The sequence below is a fragment of the Pocillopora damicornis genome, chromosome 4 (assembly GCF_964200805.1).
Source record: "Pocillopora damicornis chromosome 4, jaPocDami1.2, whole genome shotgun sequence".
Lineage (NCBI taxonomy): Eukaryota > Metazoa > Cnidaria > Anthozoa > Scleractinia > Pocilloporidae > Pocillopora > Pocillopora damicornis.
In genome coordinates, this window is record NC_142673.1 from 449,672 (window position 1) to 467,789 (window position 18,118).

The 18,118-nt window shown below is 36.9% G+C and overlaps 2 protein-coding genes across 6 annotated transcripts; one reads left to right on the forward strand and one right to left on the reverse strand.

Moving 5' to 3' along the window:
• The first annotated feature begins 1,719 nt into the window (after positions 1-1,719).
• LOC113672731 (epithelial sodium channel subunit alpha) lies at positions 1,720-12,131 on the forward strand. Of its 4 annotated transcripts, none has more exons than XM_089203051.1 (13): positions 1,720-1,940; positions 5,214-5,501; positions 5,933-6,038; positions 6,638-6,914; positions 7,164-7,297; positions 7,818-7,981; positions 8,244-8,354; positions 8,985-9,096; positions 9,323-9,401; positions 9,544-9,601; positions 9,696-9,760; positions 9,906-9,981; positions 10,551-12,131. In XM_089203051.1, exons 2-13 carry the CDS (start codon positions 5,220-5,222, stop codon positions 10,722-10,724), a joined length of 1,638 nt encoding a protein of 545 aa, XP_089059177.1. In that variant the 5' UTR covers positions 1,720-1,940; positions 5,214-5,219; the 3' UTR covers positions 10,725-12,131. The 4 variants fall into 4 exon arrangements, with proteins under 4 accessions (XP_089059177.1, XP_089059176.1, XP_089059175.1 ...); XM_089203050.1 differs by lacking the exon at positions 1,720-1,940 and adding an exon at positions 3,260-3,480 and having other exon boundaries at positions 5,211-5,501; XM_089203049.1 differs by lacking the exon at positions 1,720-1,940 and adding an exon at positions 3,300-3,513 and having other exon boundaries at positions 5,211-5,501.
• Positions 11,796-17,853, reverse strand: LOC113672730 (epithelial sodium channel subunit alpha). 2 transcript variants are annotated; one of them, XM_027189066.2, is made up of 13 exons: positions 17,713-17,853; positions 17,352-17,587; positions 16,641-16,764; positions 16,301-16,517; positions 15,903-16,036; positions 15,345-15,508; positions 14,824-14,934; positions 14,374-14,488; positions 14,024-14,102; positions 13,748-13,805; positions 13,197-13,261; positions 12,936-13,011; positions 11,796-12,594 (listed from the first exon to the last, which is right to left on the reverse strand). In XM_027189066.2, the coding sequence occupies exons 2-13, from the start codon at positions 17,583-17,585 to the stop codon at positions 12,412-12,414; spliced, it is 1,560 nt and encodes a 519-aa protein (XP_027044867.2). In that variant the 5' UTR covers positions 17,586-17,587; positions 17,713-17,853; the 3' UTR covers positions 11,796-12,411. The 2 variants fall into 2 exon arrangements, with proteins under 2 accessions (XP_027044867.2, XP_089059179.1); XM_089203053.1 differs by having other exon boundaries at positions 17,352-17,842.
• Between the last annotated feature and the right edge of the window lie 265 nt (positions 17,854-18,118).

Sequence of the window (18,118 nt, forward strand, 5' to 3'; positions counted from 1 at the left end):
GGCAAGGAAGAAAAAGAAAATCTTTTAACGACTTTTTTTGTCCAACTTCGTCCCCTTATAAATTTGAATATTAGGCTTACTTGAAATTAAAACCAGAAATGTCACTATTAGATTATCGCTGAATGACTCTAAATAACATCAAATTGTGTTTCTTTGCCACTTGATTGCGATTATTAAACGTCGCCCATAGTACTTTGCATTTGGAGATGGCAAGTGGGTTGCGACACGGATCGGTCAAATTATTATAAAAAGGGAAATGACGCCTTTCAATGAAGTGGTGGGTGATATCACGTAACGTACGTTTACAGCAACTAAAATTATATTTTATCAAGTAATTCACATCACATTGAGGTAAAAACATTTTTCGATACAAAATAGACGTTGGATGCGTAGGAGGTGGTGACTTTTTTTTTCAAGGTAATGTTTTATAAACTGCGCATCATATTTGTTGAATTGCACAGAATGCTTTTCTTTCTTTTAGCCAACAAATTATCAAGTTTTGAGATGGTTAAATGTAACTGTTATGGAGCGTGCTAATTTCTAGAAGGTTTCTCCTATTCAGTTATCACTCATTTTGGTGGTTAATGAAATTTACATCATCATATCAGTTTGTGCCAAAACTTTTCAGTTTCCCTGTGGGACAATCCTTGACGATGCAAAGCTATCGAGAAATTACCGTCCTTAACATAACTATAACACAAATTCTAGAAGTTTTTGTTTACATCAACGTTCATTATTATGCGACAAATGATGTTTAGGTGCGTTCAATCCTCTAGATTAACTGATTAAGATTGCAGAGTAAGATGCAATTAAAACATTACTGAGATGCTGGAGCTTTGCGTCAAATCATCCTATTTTTGTTTTGCCATGTTTTTTTTTTTGTAACATAGCAGGGTGACTCAATTCATTCGTGATGTTTGTATACCACCCTCGGGTCACAATTGTTCACCACAGGTGCCTGTTTAAAATAATACTCTTAAAATTTTGCTATTATGCTTTAGAGAAAACATATCAGGCCTTCGTGTTATTATCCTTTTTCATCGACATATTCGTTGGTGACTTTGCAGTCCAAACTTTAAATTTCCTCAGCCCATTAAATTGTCGTTACATAACCCTCGACATCATTATTTGTGAGTTGTGTAGCTTGTGGTCTGATTTTGAATCCTGTTTTAAAGCTTCTGAGGCCTACTCTGGTTATCACGAACACTTATTACATCATCACCATGCTAAACATTATTTCATAATTTTGACATATTTCCTCAGAACTCACTATCATTTACATCTTTGTGAACAGCTACGGATCGTATCCTACGTTCCCTCTTATTTTTACATATTATGAGAAGCATATTACGTTTTAAGCGAAAAAGACTTCAGTTCTAGATGAACACGAATATGATAATGAAGACACGGTGAAAGGTTGCCTTGCACAGTAACTTTCCTTATGAGATAATTCCGCATAGTTCCGTATCAATATTTTTTTTCTGGCCTAATCCGATCTCTAAAATTTTCATCAGTGATGTTGTATCACATAAGGTACGCTCTTAAGTACCTAATCAATTCGCCTAAAGCGAACCCATATTAACGATCAAGATGTTGCTTAATCGTGACAGTTGCCTAGCAAAAGTATGACCGGAAGAAAAGACTCCGCCCAAGCTGGTAAATTCCCGAGACAAATCACCTCAAGGCCCTATAAATAATTGGAAGCGGGTCAAAAACATCCTACTTGAAATTGTTGTTTATATTGGTAAAATGGAAATCTAAGAAATTTTGTGTTTGGTCGTCTGGTAAGACGTGCATTTGACATTTCCCATCATCGTCATCATTTGCAAACAATTTAAAGATTCGTTTAGATTTAAACTCTTTATTTTACATTACGAAGAAGGATACAAAACTATTTCAAGGTTTCCTCCAGAAAGGACTTCAAGTGGACGTCTGATAGGGTACAAAAACATCATTTTGCTATTGCAAACAAGTTATTGGCCAATTATCTTATGGCTCAGTTTTTCAACATTAGCAGCAATTGTCGGGCCGCTCTCTATCTTTGCGACGTTTTTTTTCTGCTGTTGGTGTTTTTAGTAAATAACTCTCGTACGTCCAACTTATGATCTTCCCACGATTTCTTCAGAATGATGCTTCATTACCTTTCTGTAATACGTACATTAGGAGAGAAAATTAACGATGATCTCAGCTGTCTTTACGTATTTACTTTATGACGAAGAATAGCTGTTTTGTAGAGTAAAATTGACGAGGAAAATTGAGATTTCTTGTAGTTTAATAGAAACACTTTTAGATACATTTCCTGTCAAAAAATAAATCCACGCAGCAAAGACACTTTCTTCTTTTCAGTGTTTTACGTAATGAGTTAAACACTGAAAAGAAGAAAGTTTTAAGAATATCAAACCATCTGAAAGATCAAAACAGCTTCTGAGAAGATAATTACGCGTGAGTAAATATTCTTTTATATCTCACCGAACTTCGTTTTAAATATTCATTATCACCTTTCGACTCGAAGAACTGCAATTGAGTTTATAACAAAATACTTATGTATTTAGAGAGAAATTCTTGTCAATTTCACCAAAATTTCAACTAGGAATATTGCGAAATGTGTAAGCTGAAAATAATGACTAAAACTGATTTCACGGCCTTATTCGTGACACTAAACTGGTCGGAAGGTTGAAGTGTGTATTATAAACAGAACCATCAACCATAGTATCAATTTATTTTTGTTTTTGACGACTTTTACCTTCTGAATAGTCATACGTAAATGTTTTTTCGTGAAACTACTAAATAATTGAAGAACTCTCGCTATATTTCTAATGACCACTACTATCAACAAGTTCTGTGAACGTTGAAATAGCGATAAATCCTTTTTTTAGCGAACGTTGGAGGGAAGGGCACTATTCTGTGAACCAGGAAAAAGGAAACACGTATATTAATTGTTGTGAATCTCGTTAAAAATAGCCCTGTGTTTATTAAAAAAGGCAGCTGTTTTCACTGAAATACGAAAACAAAGTTAACAATGCTCAGCAAAATGTAATTGAAATATACGGAAGGGGACGATCCGGTTTCTTTCTATCAGAAATGTTTATTTCTAGGCCTAATTTTTCAAAGGGAACTGAAGAGATGGAGTACGCAGAAAAGTGCAAGGACAAAAAGCTCAATGAATCAACAGAAATTTTGGGGCCAAATGTCACTGAATACAATTAATTCATTATTATTCTGACCAGGCTCATTATAACACTGTTAATAATAAAGTCATTTGTATGCCATCCATTGAATCTTTTGAGGCGGCTTTGCTTCAGTGATTCAAAAGTGCAAATAACAACATTGTTGTCAAGAAGCGTGAACCGTCCTTATTGAAGAAACAGTCTAAACATCTGATGATCAAAAATCGCCGCGAGTGAAGGTCCTTCATACAGATGCAAAGCGCTTAAAAAGTCGTGATGGTGTAAAAGCTGGGTTCACGTTAGACAACGAATGGTAAATATTTAGTTTAATCCTTCTTAGACAGATGTAAGTAAAGATTCATCACTATTGAAGGATTACACAAGGCACTTAACTGTTCGTTAATTTGTGTTACTCTAAGACTTGCTCTTTTAGCGGTTAATAAGTCATAAAAGATCAGCTCGCAACAATTTCGGTTTCTCAGAGAAATGCTTCATGCCATTCGAATGGCTGTTGGTGATCTGGCTTGAGTATTTTAGTAACCTCTGAAGAGAGGCTTTAATTTGGTTTTACCGATTCGTGCAAAGTTGAATTGTTCATCTTACAGATTATCATCACTGTGCGTCAACACATGCAGCTCAGATTAATTGCACCATCAAGCGCCTTTCAGTGATTGTGAAATTGTGCACGAGAGTCATTTCACAAATAAAAATCATATTTCTATCTTGTCGGAATTCATGTTTTGTTGATCTGGCTTTGCCAACTGCATTATGTTCGTAAATTGCGTAAGATGGTAATGTCTTCTCCAGACAACATAGTAGACATTTTAACGATGTTTTGTCAAGTAAAACCGAAATGGCAAGCATGTTTGGTGACTTGTACACACGATGAAGGCCATTTTGACTACTTTAAACTTTGACATAATTTAAAATTACCGCTTACGTATATACTTTGGTCAGTACATATGTTAAGTACCTCGTGCATCAAGGCAACTTCAACATTGCTCATTGAATCGCTGAACAACTGCTACAATTATTTCAAATAGGCTATAAATGCATGTTGTGGGTCAGTAACTGATTAGGTTTAATGATAAGATGATGGAGTGACTTATGTATAATAACATTGGTATCAAAACATCAAATACTCTGAATAAGAAAGAAATTACCGAGCATTGTTACAAGAGCATTTTTATTTCTAGGCAACCTGTCTTTATACAAAACCCCCTATGGAAATAACTTAAAATGCACAGATTGATAAACAACTATATCCTGATTTGTGACTTCACAAATATTATCAACTATTCTCGCTTTGCAAATAGACATCACCGTTTTTTGTCTTTCGTATTACATGTAACCGATTAAAGATCTGCCCAAGGTAGTAGACGAAAGGTTAGGCGGGAATTAGCTAGGGTCTCCATTTGCGGCATTGAAAAAGGAAGGCTGGGAATCCGTTTGAATGTCGTTTTACGGTCTGGATAGTTTTGTCTTCAACTCTAATTATCCGCGTTCGCATCGTATTTCTTATCTACAGAGCATTCAACTAAACATAATTTCTTTGTTTTTTTTGTATTTCTGCCTTTGAGTTACGATTATTTATTTATCCTGACCTCACTGACTGTTAGTTGTTAGTGTTATGTTAATAACTGTAATTGTGGGTTGGACTGCACGCTGCCCATCGTTGCTGACCATGGTACTGTTGCTGGATCAATATTTTGTCAAGAGCATTTAGAAATCAAGGAACAAAAGTGTCTCGAGAGGCAGTCGGTGCATATGTCCTCAGATGGTAGCAGCATTCAAATTAGGAAAAACGTAGCAGAAAAAAAGAAATTTCTGCTTCACAGACTTGAAAATAAGAAACGTATACAACACTTATAAGAGCGAAACAGGCCATTCGTCGTCAGAGTAGAATTAAATGATTGCACGAATTACTTTCGACAAAAGAGTGATCTTGCAGGGTATCATCAAAGACCTCGGTATAGCTGACTCGAAATATCCTCTTGAAAACAGTATTTTCTTCAGTGTAACCTTGAATAAACTTGTTTTCAGAAGAAGGGAATGAAACAACCTAAAGCAGGCATGGATCAGCAGGGGTGGGTGAAAACGAAAGAGGAGCAGAAGAGTGTGGATACTTTCACGTCTCTGACCAAAGACTTCTGTGGTTATACATCCGCGCATGGCTTTGAGAGGATCATGTCCTCAAAACAGTGGATTCGCAAGGCGTTCTGGAGTTTGTTGTTTATTGCAGCCATCGTGGTGCTGTGCTTTCAGGTTTTGACACTTTTTGAGAAATACCAGAGTAGACCGCTGGTCACACTCGTGTCACTGCAATCTGACACGGTAAGGATTAAGAGCTAAGTGGATATTAAGTTACAAGAATAAGAATTGGTGGAGACATAAAACGATTTCAACTTAAGCGATAGTAGCAAACAGTCTTGTCGTGCGCAGTCATTCTCAAGCTGAGAATTTATGATCATGGAATATGTCAACTTGAAATGTTCCTACATTGTTATCTTCCGTCTCATTATTCCATTTTCAGCTTTCATTGGTATTCCGTGGACTAGCTTCGGTTGTTTATCATTGATATCATGTTTATATAATTCCTAATTAAAAACGATACACCAGCTCCAGGAATTCAGCGGAAGAGCGAAAAGAATTTAGCAAGGGATCAAAAGAAAGTTCCGTTACTCTAATATAACCCGTGCCTTTTTTCAATGCTCTAAGTTTTGCAAAATTTGATGTTCATTATTTTAAAACTAATTTTTTTCCAGAGCCTTCCATTCCCCACTGTCACATTATGCAACTTCAATGCTATAAAGTACGACGCACTTGAGGAAAGCAACTTCACTGACCTCCTCGACACCATTAAAAAGCAAAGTAATGCTTTAAGTCAATTAATACATAGAGTTTCATATCAAGGAAAAGAAAGATGAAATATAGTTTAACTTGGTCATATATATCCACAAGTACAAGGGAAAACGATTTCTCCTCCGAAAACTCTGACGTGCTTGCCGACAAATCAGAGGAGATTTTCAACAGTTCTTTGTAGTTTGCTAACAACTCTAAGAAGTTTGTTGACATCTCATAGGAGTTTTCCAACAACTCTGAGGATTTAACCGACAACTCAAAGGAGTTCGATAACAACTCGTAGAGGTTTGACAACAATTTAGAGTAGTTTTTCGACAATTTAGAAGAGTTTTGCAACATCTCATAGTGGTTTGCTGGTAATTATGAGGAGTTTGCAGACAACCCAGAAAGGTTCCTGACCGGCAACTGAAAGGTTCCTGTCCGGCAACTGAAAGGAGTATACCTCTAGTTGGTGTAATGCCTGGCAAAGATACATATTCTGTAATCGCTTTCCCTTGTGTAAGAAGCCTTTCTTTGAAATTCTTTTCTCTCACATTTTGGCGTGAAGGGACGGTGAGTTTTTCCATTCTCTTATGAAACACTAACTCATGCCTCCTATTGATGTTTAGATTCGTCGTCGAACTCCACTTCCTTTCGAGGAAACGATGATACAGTGCCAACCACGTACGGTCCAACCCCAACAGACTTTTACTCAGATTACGATGAAGATTTTGATTACTGGGGAGACGACGACGTGGAAGATCCAGAAAATCTTGATGAAGAATATTTCGCAAGTGAAAAAGTTTCTCTTTTGTTGGCTGGAAAAGACGAAGATTATCTTTCAAATTTGGGTCATCAGTTCGAAGACATGATTTTGTCCTGCACTTATCGTGGTGTTTCTTGCAGGTAATTGTAGCATGCCACGTGAATTATGTAAGTAAAACCTTAGACTGCTCAGAAATTTGTGATCTAACGAGACTTTCATGGCTCAGCTGTGTTCTCACATGAGAATTCTTAAATCTGAATGTTGCGTAAATTGTTGAAGGCGACTCAAGTCCCAGAGGAAAATGCACCTCTAACTGGATTAACTTGTACACTTTACACCCAGCTTTGAAATGATATGATGTAAGTCTTTTTTATTGTCTCTCCCCTTAGCAATTTCACAGGAAATTTCTGGACCAAATTTTGGCACTACAAGTACGGCAATTGCTTCCTTTTTAACAGCGGCTTAACAAGCTCGGGATCTAACAGCCCCGTGATTAAGTCCAACAAAGCTGGGCCCACACATGGTAAGTGACTCCTTTTTCCAGTGTGCTCAAGATTCGTGATCTTTGGAGCAGACAAGTAGTTGCTTTGTCCGTGCGTCACTCAGTCAGTCGGCCGTCCCATTCTTAAGTCAGTCACTGACGCGTCAGTGAGTTAGTGAGTCAGTCGATAAAGCACTTTCTTAGTCTATCAGTACTTAGAGTATAACCTCTGTTAAAATTAGATAATTTGGTTATATCGACTAAGTTGATAATGTAAATTGGCCGTCGTAAAGAAATTCCAAAGCAGACGTTTCAAGCACTAGCCCTTCGTTAGAGCTAATTACAAAGGACGAACGCTCGAAATGCCAGCTTTAGAATTTCCATAGGGCGGTCAATTTATTTTACCAAATCTGTTAATAAAATCAAACTGCCTTGTTATACACTTCCCACCGACGAAGCATCACGGTTTCTTCCTCCTTTATTCATCGGACCAAATCACGAAGCCATTGATATGGCTCAGTTACCAAGCTACAATTTGTAACCATATTTTCTCTTAATTTAGGGCTAAATCTTGAGATAAACGTGGAACAAGACCAGTACCTCAATCAATTAACACCAGAAGCTGGTATCAGACTTGATATTTCAAGTCAGGGATATATGCCATTTCCAATGGAGAGAGGCTTAAGCATACCTGTAGGGTTCGCCACGTCAATTGGTTTGAGAAAGGTAAACTAATTCTACGATAGAGAAGACATTTCTGAGTCGTTGCTCCAAGATGTATCGGTGTAAGGTTATTAGCGGAAGATGCCTTTTCTCTCTTATTTTCGCAAAGTGAATGTGACGTAGATGCTAAGCGATGAGACTTTGTCAGGCATTTTCTTGTCAATACAAAAAAATTACAACGGGTTTGTTAATTGGCGTTTGTTTGTTCGTCTCTTAAAACTTCTTTCTATGTGCTGTTTTCTAAAACCTTTTTTCTATGTGCTAGGTCATGATCGAAAGACAGGATCCATTCAATAACAATCGATGTCATAAAAACTCCTCAATTGACAAGTCGAACTTGTACACCAGAATGTTTAACGCCACATACTCATCAACCGTAAGTGAGAGCTGATATCAATTGGTGTCCTTCCCTCTCAGTTAATTTCTACTTTTGGTTTTTGAGCTTGCCAACAGTGGACCGCTTGAGTTCAGTATATCATTCGTGGCGCAAATGTGAAATCAGGCACATCTCGTCAATGTGGGAATTTGGACTGGGCCATGACGTGGGGGGGGGGGGGGGGGTGCTATTAATATTTGTCCTTTCTGAAGACGATATTCAATTCCTCTTCAGAAAACGAGATAAAATGACCAATCATCATCTACAGCTGAAACAAATCAGAAAAGTAATAAGCCAGACCAATTGTGACAGCTTTAGAGGAAGAATCATTACAGGTTGAATCAATCCTTGATTGAGAGCATAATTTTGTCTTAAGGTTTTCACTTAATTCAAAGACTTAACTCTTTCCTGGCCCAGTGTGCCATGCTATTCTAACGATGTTGGTTCGAAGAATTTGGTATTGGATCAATCAATAATCACCTAACTTATTTGTTTCTTGATTCTCAAATCCTTTCTGCTCGATTTTGTATTGACTTTTTGAGGACAAATTCTGTCTTGGTCACACATGGGGGTGAGAGAGTTAATGTTACTTTGTCATGGAATAAAGTGATCTCCCTTTTTCAATCTCAGGCCTGTAAGGAGTCATGCTTAGCCGACAGTCAGTTTTTACAGTGTGGATGTATGGAGTACAGATTTCCTGTGGACAAAAATCCAGTTTGTGATATTACCAATAAAACCACTAGTAAGTTCACACTTCTGATGGTCTGTTACACAATAATAACGTTTTAATTCAGTTTCCCTTTTAAGTTTTTTTTTCATTATGTCTTCTACAATCACTTGATCTTTTCCAGCAGCACAATCATCTGCGAAGGAATTAGAACATTAAACTATACTTGAAACTGAAGCAGGTAGAAAAAGAGCAATCTTTCCGGCTTTGTTTCACAGTGTTGCCATTTTTTCATCTGCAGTTGGCTGTCTCAACAAGTTACAGAAGCAGTACCGGGACAACAAACTAAATTGCAGCAGCTCTTGTCCCCCTCCATGCAGGTATAATGAAATCTATTCTGTGAAAATTAAATCTGTCGTAATTTTCGTTAGCTTATCATTTTCACTTGTCACTTTTTTAAATGCGATGGTAAATTTTTCTGAGAAATTAACTTTGAAATATTCATTATTAATTTTCTTACAGCCAGGAAGAGTTCAAGATAAGTACATCGCTTGCTGTTTGGCCTTCGGAAAATTACGAGGTTGCTAATTGCAGTTTGTGATTTTAGGTGTTTAAAAAGTGGCCGGACCAAAATTTATTAGAGGTAAACAAACTAAATTGATTTGTTTTTCCAGGTATTCTACCAAGATGAGCTCGAGAAGCGCGGGAAATTCGTTTGGTCAGATTTTGACTCTCTCAGGTGAGGAATAGTCTCCCGCAAAAGTTCCTGTAAGATAGCAGCCTGGTTTATAATGTTCTTCAAATTGCATGTTAGGTACGGCGAGACGATTATAGACATTGATGCAAATTTTCTGACATTCAATATTTCTGCATTAATTCTACAGGAAAAATGTACTGAAGGTACAAATTTTCTTCGAAGAACTTAACGTTGAAATGATAAAAGAACAAAAATCATACGGAGTGAGTATACTTTTATTTTCTCATTTATTCATATTTTTGACGTTTGGTTTGGTATGCAATGTTCATCGTATCAAGAAATGATCCATTGTCCCTGCTCAACTTTCCCATTAAGCATCAAACAAAAGTCCTTTTCGTATGGGCAGTGCTGAGGAACTTTTTCCGAAACAATGCGGAAAAGCTCGTAACTGATCGAGAAATAATTAGAATGAAAAGTTCGCTGCATTGGGGGAGTGAATAGTGTAAATGTGCACCAGTAAGACTGATCTCCATTGGTGTACCTCCGGTAAGACATGACTCTCGATGAGTGCATCGAGCCTTAGGTTCGCAAATTTAAAAATAATTTAAGTTATCTCTATTGTAGTGACTCATTAAAACCAACTCTCTCTATATGCAAGTCATGTCGCCTAACAAAAAGTCACGCACTAAAATACCGTCGGTGTTAAATGCAATCGAAAGAGACAATTTTCTGCACAGAGGCGATTGAAGACCTTGATAGCGACACCGATAGCTTACCCGAGATCAAAGATTGCTCTTATTGAAAAGTCCATTTTTTCCCCTTGTTTAAACAGATTGCAGATTTCGCGTCCGACATTGGTGGCCAGCTCGGTTTATGGATCGGATTTTCTGTGCTGACAATAGCCGAGTTCATTGAATTTTTTATGTTGCTGTTTGCTCATCTTGTCAAAAAATGCACATCGCGGGGAAAAGTGAAGTCAGCCTCATTGGAATTGAAGGAGACTTAATTGTAGAGCAATAAAGATACCAAGCATGTGCTAGTTTAAGATACTCTCGCCATATTTTAACACATGCGTCAAAGAGTTTCATATGCTGGGATGCAGAACATGCTAATATCTGGCTTCAAAACTGCCAAAAATCAAATCAAATTAAGGACGAGGGGCTTTAGAATAACTACTTAAGCGTAAAGAAAAATAATATTTTTCTTTTAATAATATACATGGAAAAATTACTCAGTTCTGATTGGTTAAGATAAATGCAGTTTTCAGGTAATTCAGTGCAGAAGAGAGTTATTCAGTGTAGAAGAGGGTTAATTCAGTGCAAAAAAAGAAGAAAATCAGAAATTCTGATTGGTCAATAATCAAAGAAACTCACAGATAGCCAATCAAATGCGAGCCTTGGATGTCGCAACAAAATTTGAAAATTCGAAAATTTGCGAGCGAAACAATGGCCGGCGTTTTAAGTAGGCTTTCTTTCGCCACCGCAGCTGATAAACAGCTTAAACAACGAAAACACTGTAAAAAGCACTGGGGGTTTTTGGTTGTCGGTTTGGAAAAAGGGGTGTTTAGGGAAGGGAATTGCCGAGGCAATCGAAAATTACGAGCCGACCCAGCTTAACACTTTGCTCGAGCGATCCAAAGCCGAAATTAAAAACAAACATGGTAAAACCTCGGAAACGACGATTCCATTTCATCGAAAGTGATTCGGACACAGGCTGGACAATTCCTTGAACTGTTTAGCCGGACTTTGAACGTTTTTGCACCTTAAAGATGTGAAGATATCATTGCATATTATTGTTTTGATCGTACGCGGTTGTTTTGACCGAACGCACGGTTTGAATACATTATTTTTGCACTTGATGCGCGCGCTTTGCTTATGTTTAATTATGATAAGCCATCTCGTATTTTTCCATGTATATTATTAACACGTAATCACATGATTTTTCTCGTGCAATTTGGAATACACAAGCACTTGTTAATTTTTAACAAAATTTTTAAAAAAATTAACTCATGCTTATTTATTCCAAATTACACTCGAAATCATGTGATTACCTATACGAATAAACTGAAACAGGTATATTTGCATCTTTAGAAAACAATATATTTTATCCGTAACCCTACCATATATAAATCAAATAGATATTGAAAGGGCCGAAGCTGGTTCGATTTTGAAATTTTAAGGGGAAAATAAACCTTATATTAATTTAAATGACAACATACTTAATCAGAGATTAAAGTGTTATCGCTAGGCTTAAAGCAGTCAATAATATACAAAATGAGGCTGAGATGCATGCGGCTTGTTACTGATTTTTCACTGGTAACCTATTCTGCATACTTTACTAGTTATTCAATTTAGCTTTATTCTCATGTTAGTCGTGAATGTTTAATTAAAGAAAAAAGCATATTGAAACGAAACCACTCTACTTCGTATTTACAAGGTGTAGCTCTTCTTCTTGTTCAACTATATTTACTGGCTTTCTATAGATCTTCGGTCGTCGGCGACGGCTAACTACATACATATTATGTTTTAGAGAAATAACAACTGTCCATCTACTGAAATAAAAGCGTAAACTACGTCCTGTTTAGGCAACTGTGCTTTGTTACCCGTAAATCATTCGAACTAGACTAAGTTAATCGCCAAAAACTGCCGACATGAAATTACAGTTAGGAATCACTTTTCGACCACTAGGTATCATTACTCTGGTTGGAACATTTCAACAGCGACAGTTGATGACCTGGCATCCACTCTATTTTTCAGCTTTCGAGCCAAAGTATAACAGACGAGTAAAATCAGCTCCAAGATTTCGGCAAACGTCAAAACGGACATTCCTATCCAAAGACCAAGTGATCCTCCGAGGTCTGACATAAAACTTGGCAGCTGCAAACAAATCAAATTTTGCGTTTAATGCCACTTGAAGTAATTATGTATGTCAAGCTAAAATGTCTGAACTAATCAAAAATATATGATTCGTTAGATCCCTTTCCGATTGGCGAGTTGAATGGTCAGGTTATCGTCGATGGCAAATTTCCAGTAATCATGCCAATTATAGATCCATAAGTAAATTTTTATTAATGTCAGTATCTTAGGAACCGTGGACCTACCCATCCCCATGCCCAACAATAACCAAGTGATAACATAGGGTTAACGTTGGTTAAGGGGGAGGGGTAGGTATGCATTTGCTTAGATACTGATATTGATCCTCAGATTTCATCACTTACCTCATACGCCAGATCCTCCGAAATAACTTCGTAATTCAGTTCTTCAAAGAATACATTTACTTTGAGAATGTGTTTCCTAAAAAGCAACAATTAAAAGCTTTGGCAGTCTCATGATGTTATCAAGTTTAGAATAAGATTTATGACATCATAAATTTAATTTGATTTTCGTTTCTCTTTATTGCCAGTGGCTTCGCCTGCAAATGAATCCCAATTAGAAAGAGTTGTACAACAGTTATAAGTACAATCTAATTATAATGTTACCTAAAGTCGTCGGATTCTCCGTCCACCTCCTTATTCCTGGCCTTCAATTTCGCTCTATAGAATTTCTAGTGCCGTGGATTGAAAAGAAGATAAACACTTCGAACTGTAAGTTACGGATCATGCGTTTCCCCAAACATAAATCAAACAGGAAGAAGCAAGGATACATAACTTACACCACAACACTTACTTAAAGTATCAATCACAGCGCTTGTAGTTATCAAAAGATATGATCACAGATTTTCATTTTAGAAAATTGAAATGACCTTGCAATGGGTTGGAAGGATATGAAGTTAATTTTCTGGTATGATATCACAAAGGTGTATTTGAGACCTGACAAACCTTTCATTTGATGTGAGTAATTTAAGTAAATTTACTAATTAAAACGTCCCGTGCGGTTTTGGGTTCTCGATATTCCGAAAAACGAGTGAAAAATATAAATAAAGTGAAAACTTTGTTCAAGGTTGGAATGATACATTTGGAAAAATATTGAAAAATAAAAAAATAGAAGTTACTTCTTTAAATATATGTAAGCTCCATGAATGTATACCGACCTCCGAACTTGTGGTCGGCCACAACGAGTAAGATGTAGTGAATTTGAATGTGCTCTCCCTGAAATAAATTTAAATTCAAAATGAGACCAGGAACTGTGTACCTGTAACTGAATATTGATTATGTTACCGAAACGTCAAAAACAATACGTCTTAAAAATAAATTAACAGAATACAAAGGTCTTTTTAATCTACATTACTTTGAGCAATCTGGGTTTACTTTCAGGACTCAAATTGAGCGTCTGCGTACGTAAAAAAAAGGTAAATAATTTTTCTTACTTGCAAGGTGGAGGACATGATTGGGAACAGTTCAGTACTCCCTGGATAAAATAGTCTTTCACTTTTCTGACACAAGCTCCTAGAAAAAGATGTTATAATATCACGTCAGCTTTATATAGATGTACATGTATTTCACGCAAAAGGTTAAGTTTTATATTTAGAAATTGTTACCTTCAAAAAACTACTAGTGCCCAGGAATTTATATCTATGCCAACATGGCGAACCTTTCTTGAGAGAAGAGGTAAGGCGGGATGGGACAGAGAACAGGGATTGTTGCAGAAGAGAGAGGCAGAGGGGGCATAGTGATAGCTTTCTAAATCTATTACGAGTTATCTCAGGGAAGTGCTTACTGTCTGTTTTGTTTGAGGTTTCACAGAAACGAGTAGACTTCGGCCTTGGATATTTGTATTCAACGCATCCACACTTTTCTTGTTGCTTTCGTGCCCAGCAGCTCTTTTTGCATGCCTAACAAATAAGGTTAAAAGGTGAGAAAGGATAGCAAATAAACTGGTCAGGAAGGGGGACGATGTGATTGCAAATTAAGTATTGTGTAGCTTTGTGTATATTATTGAGGACTCTAAAATCAGTTGATGTTAGGCAGTCTTAAAGATAATGAGTGTAGATTATTACTAAACTTTCAACTCTGAGTCCGCACAAGCTCATTGGATATTTACCACCTCATATCCGACAAAGACTCAGGGATTACTATTAAAATATTTTAAATAGCAAAATAACAGAACCAAACCCATATAAAACGACAAACAAAGTAAAAAAAAATTAAGATACTCAGTAACACATACAGCTGTTGAATAATCCGCTTTCATCGTATCCTTGAAAAGGTTCATGCTGTCAGGGGCAGAGTTTTTCATGCAGGAGCTGTTCCGAAAAGGATCCGATCGTTTCATAACAACCTTGAAAGAAAAATATAAACATTCAATATGACGATCAATCCGAAGAGGAAAAAAGCTCTCCATGATATCCGATTGGCCGGATTTATCCCTTGCATTTCGATTGGTGAATGTTAATTTTATTAAGAACATCATTTGATTACAGCAACGAAAGATTCATGGCTTGCCGCAATGAGATAAAAGCAAAAGTAAAAGAGGAAAAACAAGGAAACAAACAAACAAGATGCTAAACAAATAAAGTGCCGATGATGATGTGGGAGGTACTGAGGAGTTATTTGCCAGAAAAAAGGAAAAAACTTTGAGATAAATCATTTGGAAAAAAAATTTTCTTCTCTTTCAGGTTGGATCGTATTGTGATACTTTTGATCGCAAGTTCTATTCAAGAACTTCCACAAATGCTCAACAGATGAAACCTTCCTCATTCCAACAGATATGGCATATCCTGGTGCAAGACTCAGTCCTTTATCGAGAGGAAAAGGCATTTCTCCTTGATCTGAGATGTCAATTCTCACTCCTGCTTCTTGTGTCAGGGATCCGATGTACTGATCTTGTTCGATGTTCAGCTCCAGACTAAGCCCTTAATAAAACGAAAAAAGTAAATATCATTGCCATTAAAGTTCTAATGTTAATATATACATCTGAAATACACAAGGCACCAAAAGCACCAAACGTCAAAGTAAAGGTTTTCATTTCCGCCTGCGAAACAAGCAATCTTCATTCACATTGGTGCTTTGAATGCTTTACCGATGAGCTCTTGGAAACTTATGGGAACCTCTTTCCGTAGAAAGCTTTTTTCCACTGACTGAAAAAGTAATAATCTTCTTTTGCTAACAATCACCCAGCTAAAAAAACAATTTACAATCTTCTCTTTCTAGTTTTTTCGTGTCTAGGTGTTTGAAAAGTCCTGAAGACCTTTTGGAAATTACATCCAGAGTATCTTAATGAGGTCGAAAAATCAAACACTGACAAACCGAACAAGGGGCCTGTTTCACTTGACTTCCACAAAATGGTTCTTTCTCCTTGGTCACTGTACCCTCCATTGAAAACGTAGCAGTTCCCGTAAGCAAAATGCCAGAAACGAGTCCAGTGTGTACTGGAGTAATTCCTAAATCAAAAGGAATTTACAACATTTTTATAAAAACGTTTGACCGAGGCGAATTATGACCTTTCATATTTTCCTCTCCAAGTTGTAATATCATTATCACATGCGAAAAAACATTTGAAAGAAATTCCGTAAGCTGTCTGGTTTTTACATGTACAAATTTAAGTGTTATCACATTAAGATAGAAATTAAAATACTTTTTCTGATAATTCATTCGTCGACAACGAAGAGGCATGTTAAATATTACGATTTAAAAGATTTACATACGCGCAGTTGATTCCGCGAAAGGTGCAATAACTTATAAAATCTTCAAACTGATGGCCTAACTCTGTGAGATCATGACGAGCATTTGTTTTAGCTATTTTGGTCATAAGTTTTTCCTTCGCTATAAATTGTGGATCCTCTTCCACTTCCTCTTCTGCATCACGTTGGTCTTCCTCTTCTGCATCATGTTGGTCTTCCTCCTCGTCATCTTCGTCGTTTCCTGAAAAAATGAAAACATTCAAGTCTTTCCATTGTAAAGAGTTATTTGAATCATGCGGACAATTTAAATATTTACTTGTAAAATAGTTTAGTAAATCTCCAGCTGCGCTGATTTTGTACTTACTTTTCAACCAATTTACTCCTTTCAACTCTCTTCTAAGTGCTTTGGCTGCTGCCGATTCCCCTTTCACTTGATCGATTCTCAAAGAGTTCAAGTCACAAACTGTTATGGCAGGGAACGTCAAATCCTATGTTTAATTTTAATAAAAAAGATCAGGTAAAAACCCGTTATGTAACTCCATCCATCTCACGCAGAATTCCTTCGTTAAGTCCTCGAACGTACAAGCCACACATATTTCTCGTAGCTCAAAGGGGGAAGGGGGTATGTAAAACCTTTATTTTCTTCTCTGGTAAATTTGCTTCATGTAACTTTGCGGACGATATTAGAACTCTGGCAATTCAATGAAAACTTGACTAATATTTTGATGGTGTCATCAACGTTTACCCTGGCAACCAAATCTACCCCACAGTTTTCGAATCCTGTCGATGAACGGCCGGAATTCTCACCACAAAGAATACTTGTGATACTGACCGATGCAAGTCATCTTTCAAGACCTGAGATAATCAAAGTTTTTACAGACCTACCAACAATCTGGAATTGCAATGTTATTGTAAATTATGCTTCAAAAGGAAGGAGGGAAGAAGGGGAAACACGACACATACAAAACAAACACACAAAAGGAAAGCAAAAAAGCATAAAAAGATCGAAAAAATGATTAACTTATTTCTGGAACAATTAGATCCTCTATGCAAGAGAGGAAAACAGTTTTATTACCGAGTCACGCTCGATGGCAACATGAGTGGCGAGGGGTCGCTTGTGGTAAAGACTGTATAGTTGGTGTATCTGCCATGATGAAACACCTAACGCACCTAACATCAAAATTATCCACAGGATTTTTCGGATCCATTCGTGAGAAGTTACAATCCTTTCAGCTCCATGCATTGAGGTGTGTTGGAAAAAATCGGACAGCAGTAACGTTACAGAAGGTCGGTCGTTTTTGGTCTCCATTTCTGCGAATTACGACCAAGCACCGAGTAAAATTGTTAGCTATACATCACTGAAGGGAGATTTGCGACGCAATGACTAATGGTTATTCAGTTATAAAAGACTCGAAGAGTTCGACAAAAAATCTTACCAGATTGAATCGATCAGTCTACCGTATTGAAAGGTGTAAAGTTTTAACCTTTTTTCGGCAAGGTGCAAAGATGTTTAGAACCTCGGTTTGACCATCGCTTTTTCAACCTGGACTGGCCATGTTAAAATGCGAAGTTGTTTATTGATAGTCGTCTATAAGCTGTCGATAGGCCCACCCGTTAGTTAATAAAATTTTGTTTGAACTCGAGGCTATGGGAGCTCCTACAAAATTAGAAGGGAACTCCTAGTCACGCACTGTACGTGTTAATTAAATTTAAGAGCGTTCAATGTTTACTAGAGATGTCTTATCATGAAACAGCAGGTGTAATTTTTTATTAACGGAGGCATTTAACTTCAAATTAGAGCAAGACACTTGATGTCAATTAACTATATTGTCAACAAAAGTC